The sequence below is a fragment of the Bison bison genome, unplaced genomic scaffold (genome assembly GCF_000754665.1).
Source record: "Bison bison bison isolate TAMUID 2011002044 unplaced genomic scaffold, Bison_UMD1.0 scf7180017864492, whole genome shotgun sequence".
Classification (NCBI taxonomy): Eukaryota; Metazoa; Chordata; class Mammalia; order Artiodactyla; family Bovidae; genus Bison; species Bison bison.
In genome coordinates, this window is record NW_011495051.1 from 5,811,377 (window position 1) to 5,828,188 (window position 16,812).

At 52.8% G+C, this 16,812-nt stretch overlaps 1 protein-coding gene across 1 annotated transcript in view; it reads left to right on the plus strand.

Moving 5' to 3' along the window:
- Window positions 1–16,812, plus strand: part of MYO1F (myosin IF) — a 38,003-nt gene that overhangs the window by 3,569 nt on the left and 17,622 nt on the right. Inside the window, exons 2-14 of the mRNA XM_010828258.1 lie at window positions 7,071–7,208; window positions 7,675–7,764; window positions 7,850–7,944; window positions 8,317–8,404; window positions 8,525–8,614; window positions 10,579–10,710; window positions 10,876–11,010; window positions 11,261–11,393; window positions 11,608–11,804; window positions 13,501–13,581; window positions 13,675–13,761; window positions 14,749–14,835; window positions 15,311–15,478. Coding sequence (XP_010826560.1) covers window positions 7,071–7,208; window positions 7,675–7,764; window positions 7,850–7,944; window positions 8,317–8,404; window positions 8,525–8,614; window positions 10,579–10,710; window positions 10,876–11,010; window positions 11,261–11,393; window positions 11,608–11,804; window positions 13,501–13,581; window positions 13,675–13,761; window positions 14,749–14,835; window positions 15,311–15,478 — 1,521 coding nt within the window. The remainder of the gene's footprint in view (window positions 1–7,070; window positions 7,209–7,674; window positions 7,765–7,849; window positions 7,945–8,316; window positions 8,405–8,524; window positions 8,615–10,578; window positions 10,711–10,875; window positions 11,011–11,260; window positions 11,394–11,607; window positions 11,805–13,500; window positions 13,582–13,674; window positions 13,762–14,748; window positions 14,836–15,310; window positions 15,479–16,812) is intronic.

A 16,812-nucleotide genomic window follows, 5' to 3' on the forward strand; every position in this document is an offset into this window, starting at 1 on the left:
TTCAAGGTCTATCTCCTACAGGAAGCCTGCTCTGATTGCCTCAGCCTCCTACAGGAAGCCCTCTCTGATTGCCTCAGTTCTTCTTCGTGCAGTCTGATTGGGATCACTGTCTCCCCTGAACAACTCGCTTCTGAGCTACTCAAGAGCAGAGTCTAGGCCTGGTCCCCACAGACCTCCATGCACAGTAGGAGTTCAGAAAGTGTTTTCACTACAGGGCTCCAATGCCCCAGCCCTTGGTTCTCCTTTCTTTGGCACCAAGGAAGCTGCAACCCCATGCCTCTACTGTAAGTTGCAGGGGGGCGGGGGGAGCCTCTCTGAAGAGCTGAAGTTAGAGACTATGTTCTCTTCTGTCCCAGTCACCTCGCGCCCCTGACTATCTTTCACAAGAACTCCAGCCTCTTGAGTCATATCTGACTTGTGGTCAACTGTGACCACAAGCTCTCTGTTACACCCTCACCCCTAAGGGAGGAACAAACAGCTTCAACTTGACCCTCGGAGACTTGGGGGACACAGAGAGATGGATACCAATGACACAGGATAAGAGGCAGTCTTATTGCAATGATACTTCATTCATTTATTCATTCAACAAGTGTACATTGACCAGTTCCTCTATATTATCAAACACGGACCACTTTCACTAAATGCTCCTGGGGACACTGGCTGCCATTTCCTGAGGTAACCCAGTAGGTCTTTTCTCAGCACCAGCTTGTTTATTTTCCCCAGCAAGCCCACGGAGGAGATTTATCATGGCACCCGTTCTACAGATGGGGCAACTGAGGCTTGGAGAAGTGAAGTGGCCTCCCTAGGGTCCCATAGCCAAGTGTCAAGCCAGGCCTCACACCCAGTTCATCCCTTGCCAAAATTCTCGACTCTCCTCACACTATACCCTCTTGAGCAAAACCTCTCTCTCCGCCACAAACAACCCATGGGTTTTTTTGTGTGATTGCGTAGAACTCGGCTGGATCCAGGAGTCCCGGCTTCCTGGGGCTGGACACAGAAGGAGGGATTGCTAGAGGCAGAGGCCCATTCCACTGGGTGGGGAAAGAAGGGAGGGACAGGAAGAGGAACCAAGTTCTCGGGGCCAGGAGAGCCAGCCAGACACAGCCGGCCTCAGGGCCTCTGACCTCAGAGAAAAGAAGTGGCCTGAAGTCTCAGCTGAGCCCGAGGGGGTCCCAAGAGCATGGACATCAGGATGACCCCAAAGAGGAAACCCTGGACAGGACAATGTGTGTCTCCTCCCCCTCCTCATCTGACCTATAGCACCAACCCTGGCCATTCCCGTCGCAGACCCGGCTTCCCTTTCTGCTGTTTGACCTTAGAGAGGACACCTAACCTCTCTCTCTGGGCCATAGTTTTCTCTTTCGCAAAATGGATCTAATCAGAGCAATGACCCAGTCGCGTGCCCAGAGGATGCGATGAGATAATTCACGGAAAAAGCTTAGACCAGAGTCTGGCACAAAATAAGTGCCAGTGGGGCGTGAACTTTTGTTACCTATTGTTGTTCCCGGTTACCATAGTTACCACCCACGCCCCACCCTTTGAGGTCTTCAGAGAGAGAATCCACTTCCAGTTCACCCACCCAACCTCCCCACCCTGACTCAGGGAAAGGACAGCCCCAGCAGGTCCCTGAATGACACCACTTCATCCCCTGTATTTAAAATTTCATCGGCTCTTCTCACCAACAAACCAGCTGGTCTCCTTATTTTAAAAACAGAAAATACACTCCCCTGACCCCTCTTCCCCACAAGCCTATTTCCCTCTTTCCCCTTCTTGGCCAGACTGTCCAAAAGCAGTCCTCTCCCTGTCTATAGCTCCTGACCTCCCAAGTTGACTCCTGACCCTGAGGTGTCCATGGGGGACCCTCTGAGCCTCCAGTGAGCGTAAAGTTCTTTAGCATCTGGGGGTCCAGTCGACAGCCCTGCTTCTCCAAACCGGCCACCCCAGGTCCTGGCTGTCTCCAAACTCAGCCTCTTCCGTGGGCATGCTTGCTAACCCCTCCACGCTGCTGTTTCCGAAACCTTGTCCTCCCCTACCTACCCTTCCTGCTGTATCCCAGGGCTCTCAGAGCATCACACCAGCTGTTGTTGTTGCTCAGTCACTGTCTTGTCTGTCTCTTTGTGACCCCATGGACTGTAGCCCACCAGGCTCCTCTGTTGATGGGGTTTTCCAGGCAAGAATATTGGAGTGAGTTGCCATCTCCTCCAAGGGATCTTCCCAACCCAGGGAGAGAACCCACGTCTCCTGTATCGGCAGGCGGATTCTTTACCACTGAGCCACCTGGGAAGCCCATTACACCCCCTTGTACCAAACATCTTAGCAGGCCCCCTTGAAACACTGAAATGAAATTCACATGCAGCAAAACACACTAACTTCCATCTTTCAGAAACATTGAATGTGGTCCCCCGCAAGACCGGGAGAAAGTCATTTAGAATAAAATGTGCACGAAAAGATGAAAGTGCTCGGGCCAGTGGCCCAAGAACTCTCACTGGAGTGGCCGGGTGTTCACACCTCAACACAGGTGTGTCTCAGCCCGCGAGACAGCTGCACCCCCTGCCCCAAGTAGGATACACACATTAACCTCACGAGCAACGTAAGCTTCTAAACACTGGATGCTTCTTTCTTTTTCTTACATTAGTTAATTTACCTCTTTATGGCTGCGCTGGGTGTTTGTTGTTGCCTGTGGGCTTTCTCCAGTTGCAGTGAGCAGGGGCTAATCTTTGCTGAGGTCACAGGCTTCCCACTGTGGTGGCTTCTCTTGTTGCAGTGCACGAGCTCTCGGGCGTGCAGACTTTACTAGTTGTAGAGCGAGCTTAGTTGCCCCACCACCAAGTGGGATCTTAGTTCCCAGATCAGGGATCAAACCTGTGTCCCCTGCATTGGCAAGCGGATTCTTAACCACTGGACAACCAGGGAAGTCCTCCCACAATTCTTAAAGCACCCCCAGGAGCAGTATACCCCCAGATAGCACTCAGAACATCCAGATCGGGGATGGGGTTATGGAGAGGGATGCCCAGAGAGTTGGCAGATGTAGAGGGAGCGCTTGACCTGCACTGGAATCAGGGAGGTCTTCTCGGAGGAGGTGTCACCTGAGCCGTGTCTAAAGGCAAAGGTTGGCTTTTTTATTTTTGGGCTGCACTGAGTCTTTGCTGCTGCATGTACGCTTTCTGTAGTTGCCACGAGCGGGGGTTCCTCACTAGTTGAGGTACAAGGCCTTCTCATTGTGATGGCTTCTCTTGTTGCAGAGCACAGACTCTAGGCACACAGGCTTCGGTAGCTGCAGCAAGCAGACTCAGGAGTTGTGGCGCATAGGCTGAGTTGCTCCGCAGCATGTGGGATCTTCCCAGACCAGGGATTGAACCCGTGTCCCCCACATTGGTTGGTGGGTTATTAACCACTGGACTGGTAGGAAAGTCCCTAGATTGGCATTATTAACCAGGCAGGAAGGATGTTCTGGGCAGAGGGCTCAACATCTGCAAAGACTTAGAGGCAAGGTAGTGAGGAACTGAGTTCTTCCTGAAGTCCTAGGTTACTGGCGCAGACTAGGTGCTCAAGAAATCTCTGTGGAGTGGCTGCATGGGGATGGCAGTGATGGGAAGCCACCGACAGAGAGATGGTGTCATAATTGCCATTGGAAAAATTCACACTTGGGACTTGCCTGGCGGTCCAATGGTTAAGACTGCACTTTCAATGCAGGGGGCATGGGTTAAATCCCTAGTCAGGGAACCAAGGTCGCAAATCTGCATGGCACAGCCAATAAATAAATTAAATAATAGTAAGAATAACAAAATCGTGTTCTTTTTTAAAAAAGAAAGAAAATCTCACTCTCAATAATCAGGCTAGAAGCAGTCTCAGGGGTTCCAGCCCTGCCCCTTCCTCCCCGCTACCCTCCCCAAAACACTCCCTCCTCTGCCTTCTCTTCTGCTTCAGTCACACCTCTGCATTTGCCCTGGCAGTTCACTCTGTCTGGTGAACCTTTTCTCCCTGTACTTGATCAAAACCCTTCTCAGCTTTCACATACCATCCCCAAAGCCCCCTGGGGCCCAGCCACTCACGACTGTAGATGCAAAAACCTGGTCTTTGCTGTCAGATGACCCCAGATTTGAACCCCACGTCCTTGGAACCAGGTTAGCTGCATCCTTAGTCAAGGGTGAAATCCCTCTCAGGCACCAATCTCCTCCCCAGACTTTACCACACTGAGCTATGACGATTGCCGATAATATGGGTGACATTTTGCATGGCTGAGTCCCTTCACTGTTCACCTGAAACTACCACAACATTGTTTTTTAATCAGCTATGCTGCTGCTGCTGCTGCTAAGTCACTTCAGTCGTGTCCGACTCTGTGCGACCCCGTAGACGGCAGCCCACCAGGCTCCCCCGTCCCTGGGATTCTCCAGGCAAGAACACTGGAGTGGGTTGCCATTTCCTTCTCCAATGCAGGAAAGAGAAAAGTGAAAGTGAAGTCGCTCAGTCATGTCCGACTCTTAGCGACCCCATGGACTGTAGCCCACAAGGCTCCTCCATCCATGGGATTTTCCAGGCAAGAGTACTGGAGTGGGGTGCCATTGCCTTCTCCGGTTAATCAGCTATACCCCAATGCAAAATAAGTTTTTAAAAAAATCAGCAACACGTGCTTCCAGCATCGGGCATGTCATAGATGCTTGGTGAATGTTAATTCTGTCAAGTGTCCCTCTTCTGGGAACCCTCCCCCTTCCCCACTTTGTTCCCCCAGAGCAGCTAATCTCTCTTATCAACCCTGGGAAGTAAGGCTGCTTCTCCCTTTTTACAGATGAAGTCACTGAGGCTCAGAGCAGTGTTAGGTCATACAGCCAGGATCAGAACCCAGATCTACCCCACACCCAAAACTAGGCTCATTTCATGCCTCTGGATATTCTTCCATGAATCCCACCCCTCCCCCAACCTCAGGGACTGTCAGCATGACCAGAATCTGAGCTAGCACCTCCCCTGCTCAGGAACCTTCTATGGCTCCCAATGCCCCCTGGGGAGCACTGGGTGGAGACTGGCTTCTCATCTATCTCTGCCCTGGAGTTGCCCACACTGACCCTCCCGCTTGATCTCTGCCTGAATCCCCTCCCAGATGGGCCCAGCACACCATCTCCATTTCCCTGGCAAGTCCTGGTCATCTTTGAAGACCTGACTTTGGTTCCCAGTATCTTTGCTCTTGAGCTTCCCAAGTGGTGCTAGTGTTAAAGAACCTGCCTGCCAATACAGGGGACATAAGGACTGCGGGTTCGATCCCTGGGTCGGTAAGATCCCCTAGAGGAGGGCATGGGAACCCACTCCAATATTCTTGTCTGGAGAATCCCATGGACAGAGGACCTGGTGAGCTACAGTCCATAGAGTTGCAAAGAGTCAGACATGACTGAAGGGTCTTATCACATATGCATTTTTGCTCTTGGGGGCTTCCTCTGAAGCTGGGTTTCTTTCTTTGCCCTTGTCCCTTGCTAGGCCCTCCCTGCGGGGGGCTGAGAAAGGACTCAGTCCAAATCCCTGTCCTCCAGGAGCTCCAGGTCTGGGGTGGGTGTGGGGATTTCTGCAGGAGGGACACCTTGTCTGAGCATGAGTTACCAGCCAGGAGAGCTCTATCCAAGTCGCCACCGCTCCGTGTGCCAATCCCTCCGTGACAGTGTGTATTGAACGGAGGCAGAGAGGGCCTGCGAGAGTCAGTGTGCTGAAGTGTTTAAGGTGCCGGATGAGTTCAGCTGGGCTGAAAGGAGAGAGCATTCCTGGCAGGCTTCCTGGAGGAGGAGTTTAAATGGGGAACCTGTGTCTGAGTCTCCTCCTTGGGGCCTACGGAAGGTGTCAGCTGATGAAAAGCTGAGGGAGAGAATTAAAAGGGAAAGTGGGAGCTTGGAATGTGCCAGAACTGGCTCTCTAAGGATGGAGACCACAGCAGAGGTGGTGGAAAGGCTGGGGGAGCTGAGGACCAAGGTCATAGCAGGGCACTAGACACGGTGACTGAGAGAATCTCAGGGGGATGGGCCAGGAGGATGCCAAGGTAGGAGGAAGCAGGTGAGGGGGAAGAAAGTCATCCTGAGGTGACTTTGTTGTTGTTGTTCAGTCACTCAGTCGTGTCCGATTTCTTTGCGACCCCACGGACTGCGGCTCGCCAGGCTTTCCTGTCCTTCACTATCCCTAGTTTGTTCAAACTCATATCTGTTGAGTTGGTGATGCCATCCAACCATCAGCTTCTGCTGCCCCCTTCTCCTTTTGCTTTCAGTCTTTCTTAGATCAGAGTCTTTCCCAATGAGTCAGCTCTTCACATCAGGTGGCCGAAGTGTTGAAGCTTCAGCTTCAGTATCAGTCCTTCCAATGAATATTCAGGGTTGATATCCTTTAGGATTGACTAGTTTGATCTCCTTGCTGTCCAAAGGATTCTCAAGAGTCTTCTCCAGCACCACAGTTCGAAAGCATCATCAGGACTCACCCTGCTTTATGGTCCAACTCTCACATCCATACATGACTATTGGAAAAACCATAGCTTTGACTATATGGAAATTTGCCAGCAAAGTGATGTCTCTGCTTTTTAATACACTGTTTGTCATAGCTTTTCTTTCAAGGAGCAAGCGTCTTGGATCAAATACCAGGGAGAAGTCAGGAACTCAGCCTGGGCCAAGGGAGGGAGAGATGGGCTGGGGATGTGACAGAGAGGGTGGGTGAGCTCCCCCATCAAGCCTTCGCTGATCCCCTCCTCCCCTCCCACAGTCGCCAGATCCCCAAGCACACTCTGCCCCACTGGACCAGGCATCACCCTCTGCTCCATGGCAATGGGATACAAAGTGGAGGGATGCTGGTACCAAAAGAGAGAGGGCTGAGGGACACATCCAAGCTGTCATTCTGTCTGTCCTCCTCTTTGGGGAGTAGACCTTGTCTCCCTCTCCTGTCATCCCTGAGATGGGGAAGGAGGGAGGGAGGTGGCAGGTGGGCAAGGGGACAGCATCAGAAGCTGATGATGTAGGTGAGCCAGGTGGGAAGGGGAGGAGTGCTCAGGCACCAGTCCCCACCACGCCCCCTGCAGAGGCTCATCGTCACCCCACCGCCCCCACCCCCAGGGCAGCAAGGAGCGCTTCCACTGGCAGAGCCACAATGTGAAGCAGAGCGGCGTGGACGACATGGTGCTTCTACCCCAGATCACTGAGGACGGCATCGTGGGCAACCTCCGAAAGCGCTTCATGGACGACTACATCTTTGTACCCTGGGCCATGGGCGGGGTGGGCAGATGCAGGACTCAGGGACAGAGGACGACTGACCAGCGGATGGAGGGATGGTGGGTGGGTGAGGGCAGGGGAGGATGAAAGAGAGGCTGTAGCACAGAAGGGACACGCATACGTGAGCACAGGAACAGAGTGGGGATGGGCAGCAAGAGCAGGGGGCGTTAGGACACAGGGGACAGCAGAGTAACAGCGGGGCTCCAGCTGGGGGTGGCCATGGCTCTCACTGCTCCCTCTGCTCGAGGGTGACTCAGGCACAGCACCCTCTGTTCCCCTCAATCTGGATCCAGCTCAGTTTTTTCCTAAGACACCTGGAGTATCTCCATCCTTTCCTCCAAGCCACGGGGCTCTAGGAGGCCCCAAGGGAGCAGGAGGAGGGGGCAGGGCCCCTTGAGGGACTCAGCTTGCCAGGACACTGCATGACCCTTAACCACCTCCACCCCAGACCTACATTGGCTCCGTGCTCATCTCCGTAAACCCCTTCAAGCAGATGCCCTACTTCACAGACCGCGAGATCGACCTCTACCAGGGCGCGGTGAGGCGGGGGCCGGGTGGGAGCCACAGCCCCAAGGCCTCCCCCCGACCTTAGACCTAGGCTGAGCCCTGATCTCTCCCACCAGGCCCAATATGAGAATCCCCCGCACATCTATGCCCTCACCGACAATATGTACCGGAACATGCTTATAGACTGTGAGAACCAATGTGTCATCATCAGGTACAGAGTGGGAACCCCAGACCCTCCTCCCCAAGGTCCCCTCAAACAGCATCACCACCCCAGGGAGGTTTAATTGGAATTCCGGATCCAAACAGAGCCTTGCTGTCCCTCTCCACCCCCAGCCCCACTCTACTTAGCCACTCACCACCTGATCCATGACGTATTTTATGCATTCATTCTGTTATTGCCCACCTGTTCCATCTAAGGGTCAGGAAATTTAGATCCATCTTGTTCACTATGGTATCCCCAGTAGCCTGGGCTATTGCCTGGCACCCAATAGGCGTCAATGAATGAACAATCAGAGCCCCAACCGGAAAGGGCACTTCCTCCACCTCTGGTCACTCATCATCCTTTTCCCTCACCCATCCTCAGTGGAGAGAGTGGAGCTGGGAAGACAGTGGCAGCCAAATATATCATGGGCTACATCTCCAAGGTGTCGGGCGGAGGTGAGAAGGTCCAGGTAAGGCAAACAGGAAGAGGGGCTGGGTCTCCCCACACAGAATTTCATCCCCTCACCTCCAAACTCCCACACCCTACCTCAGTCTGACCTCTTCCCGCCCCCACCTGCCTCTTTCCCCAGCATGTGAAAGATATCATCCTTCAATCAAACCCACTGCTGGAAGCCTTTGGCAATGCCAAGACAGTGCGCAACAATAATTCCAGTCGCTTTGTGAGTCTCTGTGGCCTCTACACTGTTTGTCTCTGTCTCTTTCCTTTATCTATATGCTCAAGAGTACAGGAAATACCTGCTCCTCAATGGGAGACTGGCTTCCTGTTCATGATCCCTCTGGAAAAAAAGTCCCCGATCAGCAGCTCTATGGAGGCCAGGACACGTTCGTGTACCATTCTTGAATACTCCTCCCATGGCTGCAACTAGGCTATTCTGTTCCTACTTGCATTTCAGGTCCCTCGTTCATTCTTTCTTTTATCAAATGCTTCTTGGAGTCCTTCTCTGTGTCAGGTGCTATGCTGAGCCTAATGAAAGACAGGATAGGTAAACAGACTTGGGCTTGTCATCATCTTCTGTCACTGTTTGGATGTGTGGCTTGGACAAAAACAAACCAATGTAACCTTGTGGGTCTCCTCTGTTGGAATGGGATGGTGTGGTGGCTCAGACAGTAAAGAAACTCCCTGCACTTCAGGAAATCCAAGTTTGACCCCTGAATTGGGAAGATTCCCTGGAGGAGGGCATGGCAACCCACTCCAGTATTCTTGCCTGGAGAATCCCATGGACAGAGGAGCCTGGTGGGCTGTGGGGTCGCAGAGAGTTGGACACAACTGAGTGACTAACACTTTCACTTTCATAGACTTCAATAATTTCAGTAAATGCTTGAACATGGAAATGGCTTAATGAATTCTGACACTAATGAGATTTTTTCCCCTGGATATTATTATCTATAATATTAATTATATTTTATTTTTGAATATATTTTAATATAATTATATTTGAAGTATTTTCTCCAACATTTTATTTAAAAATTTTCATATACATGGAAAATCTAAACACTACAGTAAATGCCTGTATGCTCATCTCCTAGATTCTACCATTAATATTTTACTATTCTTGCTTAATCATATGTGTATCGATCCACTTTTTTTATGCACTATAAGTTAAACATCATACCTTTCCCTCAAACACTTGAGCATGCAGATGGTTAATCAGAGTCCAATATAAATTTGCAGCTCTCTTTCATTTCTTTTAAAGTTAAATTTGCATACAGCAAAAATGTAAATCTAAAGGGGACTATTCATTAATTTAGATGAGTGCAGACACCCATGCAACCAACACTCCTATCAGTACACAGAATATCACCATCTCTGCAGAAAGTCTCCTCTTATCTCCTTCTAATCAACCTCTACTTCTACCTTATCCAAGAAGAAGTCACTCTAATTTTTTTTTGCACCGTAGATTAGTTTTAATAGTTTCAGAATTTCATATAAATAGACTCACACAGTCTGTGTTTTCAGACTACTAATATACAGCAAAACATGGATGAACCGCAAGAACATGTAATTCTATTTTATTTTATTTTATTTTATTCTATTGCTGCTGTTGTGCTCAGTGGTGTCCAACTCTTTTGCGACCCCATGGACTGTAGCCTGCCAGGCTCCTCTGTCCGTGGGATTTCCCAGGCAAGAATACTGGAGTGGGTTGCCACTTCCTTCTCCAGGGGATCTTTCCAATCCCCTGGATCGGACCAGAGGTCAAACCCAAGGTACTTATGTCTCCTGCATTGGCAGGCAGATTCTTTACCACTGGTGCTACCTGGGAAGCCCTTTATTTTATATAATTTTGGCTCAGACGGTAAAGAATCCACCTGCAATGCAGGAGACCAGGGTTCAATTCTTGGGTTGGGAAGATTCCCTGGAGAAGGGAATGGCAACAGGGCTAGAGGCCCCAGGTTAGGGCTTGAATCATCAGGGAGCAAGGAAAAGGTATTCCTGGCCCAGGACCCATTTTAAGCAAGGGCTGGAGGAAAGGAGCTGGTGAGAAGAACAGTAAGTGGAAGTTGGGGAGAGAAGAGCTACTTGAGGTCACTTGGGGAAGAAGGCTCATAAGACCCATCCCCTGTCCTTCCTCACCTGCAGCCCTGGGACCCTGGACAGGTACTGATGTGCCTTTCTTGGGTTCAGGGCAAGTACTTTGAGATCCAGTTCAGCCGAGGAGGGGAGCCAGATGGGGGCAAGATCTCCAACTTCCTGCTGGAGAAATCCCGCGTGGTCATGCAGAATGAAAATGAGAGGAATTTCCACATCTACTATCAGGTGCAAGGAAGGTGGCCATGGGCTGGGGCAGAGGGAGCCTCGCTGGAGCCCAGGGGGGATACCATGGGAGGGTCGGTGTTTGGGAGCCCGTGACGGCGAGGACTGGGGGGTTACGAGGGCTGCACCCGTCCACCACAATGGGAATGAGCTTCACTCGCCCTCCAGCTGCTGGAAGGGGCCTCTCAGGAGCAGCGGCAGAACCTAGGGCTCATGACTCCCGACTACTATTACTACCTCAACCAGTCAGACACCTACAAGGTGGACGGCACCGATGACCGGAGTGACTTCAGTGAGACTCTGGTGAGCACCGTTGTCGCTTCAGCCCTGGGAAACCTTCTTGTATTACAAATTGGGAAACCAAGGCCCGGAGAGGGACAGGGACTTGCCCAAGGTCACACAGAAAAAAAAAAAAAAAGCCAGGAGAGGGGTCCAGGTGTCCTGATCGTTCCCCCTGCCCCACATGTGTGTGCTGTGGCCACTGAAGCCTAACCCGCGGGTCGGCTGGAGGTCAGCCTTTGCACCACAGGCTCTGTGCCCCATGTGCCTACAGAGCGCCATGCAAGTCATCGGGATCCCGGCCAACGTCCAAGAGCTGGTCCTGCAGCTTGTGGCAGGCATCTTGCATTTGGGAAACATCAGCTTCTGCGAAGATGGGAATTATGCCCGGGTGGAGAGCGCAGACCGTGAGTGTCGGTGCTGCGGAGGGTGTGGTGGAGGCGTGTGTGTGTGTGTGTGTGTGTGTGAACTGCTTCCTCCCAGTTGTGGCCCCCAGAAGCTGAGGACCTAAGCGGACAAGATCGATGTCACGGGGCAAAAATGAGGAGAGATGGGAGCCCCCGTGTGAGGCCCAAGAACCCGACCGGCTGCTCCCTTTCTCCCCACCCCACCACCTGGCAGTCCTGGCCTTCCCCGCCTACCTCCTGGGCATTGACAGTGGGCGGCTGCAGGAGAACCTGCCCAGCCGCAAGATGGACAGCCGCTGGGGCGGACGCAGCGAGTCCATTGACGTGACCCTGAACGTGGAGCAGGCAGCCTACACGCGGGATGCTCTGGCCAAGGGACTCTACTCCCGTCTCTTTGACTTCCTCGTGGAGGCAAGTAGGGCTCTGAGGACAGGGGTAGGGGAAGACGGGCTCTGGGGCAGCACCAGGCCCAGGGCTTGGACCAGCCAAGAGGGGGAGGGGGGGCGTCTTGAGTGTCATGACCTCGCTAATGCTCAGCTTTGGGAGGTACCACATAGGGCAGGAGGTGATTTGATGGGACATTTAAGGTCTTCCTTAAAAACTAATCTGTGGGCTTCCCTGGTGGCTCAGACAGTAAAGAATCTGCCTGCAAAGGAGTGAGGTTTGGGTTTGATCCCTGGGTAGGAAAGATCCCCTGGAGAAGGGAATGGCAAGGCACTCCAGTATTCTTGCCTAGAGAATCCCATGGACAGAGGAGCCTGGTGGGCTACAGTCTATGGGGTCACAAAAGAGTAGGACACAACCGAGTGACTAATACTTTCACTTTCACTTTGGCTGTTGCATGGAGCCCAAGCAGGAGGGGGCTATGGGAAATGTCCAGGCCTGGATCAAGAAGGGGGCTGCTGGAATGGAGAGGGGTGGGTGCCTTAGAGAGAGCCACGAGAGCGGCTGTCAGAAGGACAAAGTGATGGACCAGGTGATGGTGGATGAGAACAGGTTTTGTCAAGGTCAAGAATGGTGACTAAACGTGCAATGATTGCAAACAGCAGCCTCCTTGGTAGTGTAGGTGGCCTGTTGCCTAAGGGATCTTGGAGACAGTCCTTTCCAGGGGACATTCATGATGGACATGCTGCCCCCTCTCCCCAGTCTAGGCTCTAGACAGGTGTGCAAGGTGCCTTTGGAAAGCCCCAGGGCCCAGTGGCCAGGGTCCACCCTGGCCAAGTCATGATGTCCATCCGCACCAAGCTGCAGAATAAGGAGCGTATGTTTGAGGCCCTCCACAGGGCCAAGTTCAAGTTCCCTGGCTGCCAGAAGATCCATATCTCCTAGAAGTGAGGATTTACCAAGTTTAATGCAGATGAATTTGGAAACATGGTGGCAGAAAAGCGGCTCATTCCAGATGGCTGTGGGGTCAAATACAGCTCTAATCACTGCCCCCTGGACAAATGGTGGGCCCTGTGCTCACAAGAGCCTGGGCACTGTCCCCTCCTGATTCGGGCGTGCTAAGTCACCTCAGTCATGCCTGACTCTGCGACCCTATGGCCTGTAGCCCACCAGGCTCCTCTGTCCATGGGATTCTCCAGGCAAGAATACTGGAGTGAGTTGCCAGTTCCTCCTCCAGGAGGTCTTCCCAACACAGGGATCAAACCTGTCTCTTGCACTGATAGGCAGATTCTAGCACCACCTGGGTAGCCTGCTCTTTACTCAAGCCCATCAATAAATCCCACTTTCCTGTCAAAAAAAGAAAAAAGGATTGTGACTGTAGTAGTCAACACTCCATAGCAATTAATTCATACCAGCTATGGTTCCATTCTCCATGCATTGATTTATTTAATTCTTAAGAAAAAGCCCTCTAAGAGAGATGCTACTGTGAACCCATTTTAAAGATGAGCAAATAGAGGTGCAAAGTGGTTCAGGGGCAGAGCCAGCTCCCAAGGCAGGAACCCTAATGTCCTAACACCTGGTTTCTTGTAGGAATGATGGACAGGGGTGAGGGTAGGTACAGCGATGGGGAAGGCAGGAGAGACACTGGTGGGAGGGGACAAGAGCATTTCAAGAGAGTGGCAGGCCTGTGTAGCCACTCACCTAGTGTCCCTGTGCATCACAGGCCATCAACCGTGCCATGCAGAAGCCCCAAGAGGAGTACAGTATCGGCGTGCTTGACATCTACGGCTTTGAGATATTCCAGGTATGACCCTGTGGCCAACCCACACCCACCCTGAGGGAGGGGGGGCTCCAGCATCACCCCACTGAGAGAGGCACACTTTTCCTCCCTTGGCAGAAAAACGGCTTTGAGCAGTTCTGCATCAACTTTGTCAATGAGAAACTGCAGCAGATCTTTATTGAACTCACTCTGAAGGCTGAACAGGTGGGCAGGGGAAGACAACTGGCCAGGGCCAGGGGTCACTGGGGAGGAGATGTGGGACCATGAAGGTTGCCAAGCAACCAGGGACACCTCAGCCCCACATGGACACTTCTCTCTGCTGACATGTCCAAGCTCCTTCTTCATAGGAGGTTTTCTACCTCTAAAGCTCTGATGAGGGCTGGAGCATTGCCTCTTTGTTCAAACCTTCAATGGGCTTCCTGGTGGCTCAGACAGTAAAGAATCTGCCTGCCAATACAGGAGACATGGCTTTGATCCCTGAGTCAGGAAGATCCCCTGGAGGAGAGCATGACTACCCACTCCAGTATTCTTGCCTGGAGAATCCCATGGACAGAGGAGCCTGGCGGGCTACAGTCCATGGGGTTGCAAAGAGTCGGACATGACTGAGCAGCACCTGCTATGTAGCAGGCACTGTTTGCAGTGCTGAGAAGACCCCCATGAATGGGATGGACAAAATCCTGCCATTTTCATTCTACCCATCCTGCAGAGGCAGAGCCTGCGACTAGGATTCAGGGCAAATACCAGGAGATGATTGAAGAAGTGAGAAAGGGATTTTTTTTTAAATTATTTATTTATTTTTGGCTACACCACACTGCATGTGAGATCTTAGACTCCCACCGGGGATTGAACCCATACCCCCTGCAGTGGAAGAGCAGAGTCTTAATCACTGGCCTTTCAGGCTCTGAAAGGGATTTTTATTTTTTTTTAAGAGCCAAATGGGATGTATTCACGAAAAGATCACACTTCGGGTAACTGGGGCTGAATTCTGGGACCCCAGAGGGAAGGTCTGACCTCCAGAGAAATGAGATTTGTTATCAGAGACAGTCCTAAGTGATGAGACTGGAGGGACAAGTTATGGGGGGGACATCTGTCACACTTCCTCCACCCATGCTTGTGAAACTAACATTCTAGAAACACTCACATCTTTGCCCAGATGCCCGGTCCCATCCCTGCCCCCTTTGCCACCCCCAGGAGGAGTATGTACAGGAGGGTATCCGCTGGACCCCCATCCAGTACTTCAACAACAAAATCGTCTGTGACCTCATCGAAAACAAGCTGGTAAGGGCTAAGCCAGATTTGGGGGTTCTCGCTGGGCCCCAGTCAGAACTAGGCTTGGGAAATCACTGTGCCCCTGAGCTGGGCTTGGAAGAGCTGGGAGAACCCTGGAGGTGGGCCGCTATAGACCCTTCTAACCCACGCTCCCCCTTAGGCAGATGGAGGCCCACGGACATACGCATCAGCCACCACGTCCATTCACTCTGCTCACCTGTCACTTATTCACTCCACAAACATGACCCCCAAGGCAGGCTGCGGGGGAGAGAGGGGTCAAAGTTGACAGGTCCCCCTTCATCTCCATCTGGGGAAAGGATAGAGGCACGGATCCCTTATGGGGTTCCCCACCCCACCCTGTACCAGAGAGCTTCCACAGCATCCCCACACATCGGAGCTTCCCATCACTTCCGCTCCCTCCCAGGAGCGGCAAGGGGTTGGGGCCAGGCCGGGCTGAGCCCTTCCCCACCTCCTCACCCCACAGAACCCCCCAGGCATCATGAGCGTCCTGGACGACGTATGCGCCACCATGCACGCCACGGGCGGCGGCGCCGACCAGACGCTGCTGCAGAAGCTGCAGGCAGCTGTGGGCAACCACGAGCACTTCAACAGCTGGAGCGCGGGCTTCGTCATCCACCACTACGCTGGCAAGGTGCGCCCTGTCCCCGTCCCTCGGACCCCGCCCCTCGGATCCTCAGACTCCGCCCCTCAGACCCGACCCCACCCATCAGACCTCGCCCCTCGGACACGCCCCCTCAGACCTAACCTGACTCCTCCCCTCGGTCTCCGCCCACTAAGACCCAACCCCGCCCATCAGATCCCACTCCCTCGGGCCCCGCCCCCACTCCTCAGACCCTATCCCTCGGACCCCGCCCATCAGGCCCCGCCCCTCAGACACCCCAACACACACCTCCAGAGGCTTTTTCCCGCTGCAGCCTCCCAATCTTCCAACAGGAGTTTACCCAGACACCAGCCAGTGCTAAAGAACACTAATCCCCTTCTCGATCCTTCCCCCTACTGACCAGAAATACGATGCCCCCCTCCCACTGACCCCCAGGAATTGGCCTAGCCCCCCCACTATCATGGCCTTTCAGCAGGGCTGGTAAACCCACTGTCCACTCCCCTATCAAGGCCACAGCGCTCCCAACTAACAGGACGGCGACACTTGCCCCTTACAGACTTCTTGGGTGGCTCACTGGTAAAGAATCTGCCTGCCATTGCGAGAGATGTGGGTTTTATCCCCGGGTCAGGAAGATACCCTGGAGAAGGGGATGGCAACCCACTCTAGTATTGCCTGGAGATTCCCACGGACAGAGGAGCCTAGTGGGCTACAGTCCAAAATGACTGAGTATCCCCCCACACACACACACCCTACAGGATACAAACTCCCTCCCATCAACCCCAAATTAGGCAGCAGAGCCCCCTAAGCCCTAATCTGAGCTATAAGCCCCAGTGTCCCCCTGACCCAGAACATGGCCACCCTTCTTCTGATCCCAACTTGGAGACCCCTGGATCGTGCTGCAACCTACCACCTCAGACAGACCCCCTACAGACAGACCCCTACCCAAAGTTTCAGAAACCCACTGTCCTCCCACCCTGGCCAAGGTCCCCCTCCCCAGTTTACAAGACTGCGCACTTTCTCTTTGATCTTATCATGGGCAGTAAACAGTCCCAGTGGTTCCCTGACTGTGCTGCAGCCCACCATTCCTAAAATGGGCTGGGGCTCCATGCTCCTCATCCTGAGAGTAGCCCGACCAGAACTATAGGGAGCCTGCACCTTGGATGCAGACCCAGTCTACATGCCAGGCTGAAACCCCCCCACCCACCCACCCACCAAACTCCAGTCAGTGCTATAACCCTCCTGACACAATCCCCCAGGCTCCCAATCAACCAGAACACAGAGGCTCAATGTGACCTTTTGATTCCAAATTAATTAGCAGACACCCAGGGACTGCTCCCCCCTACCCTCACTCCCCAAGCTGGGCT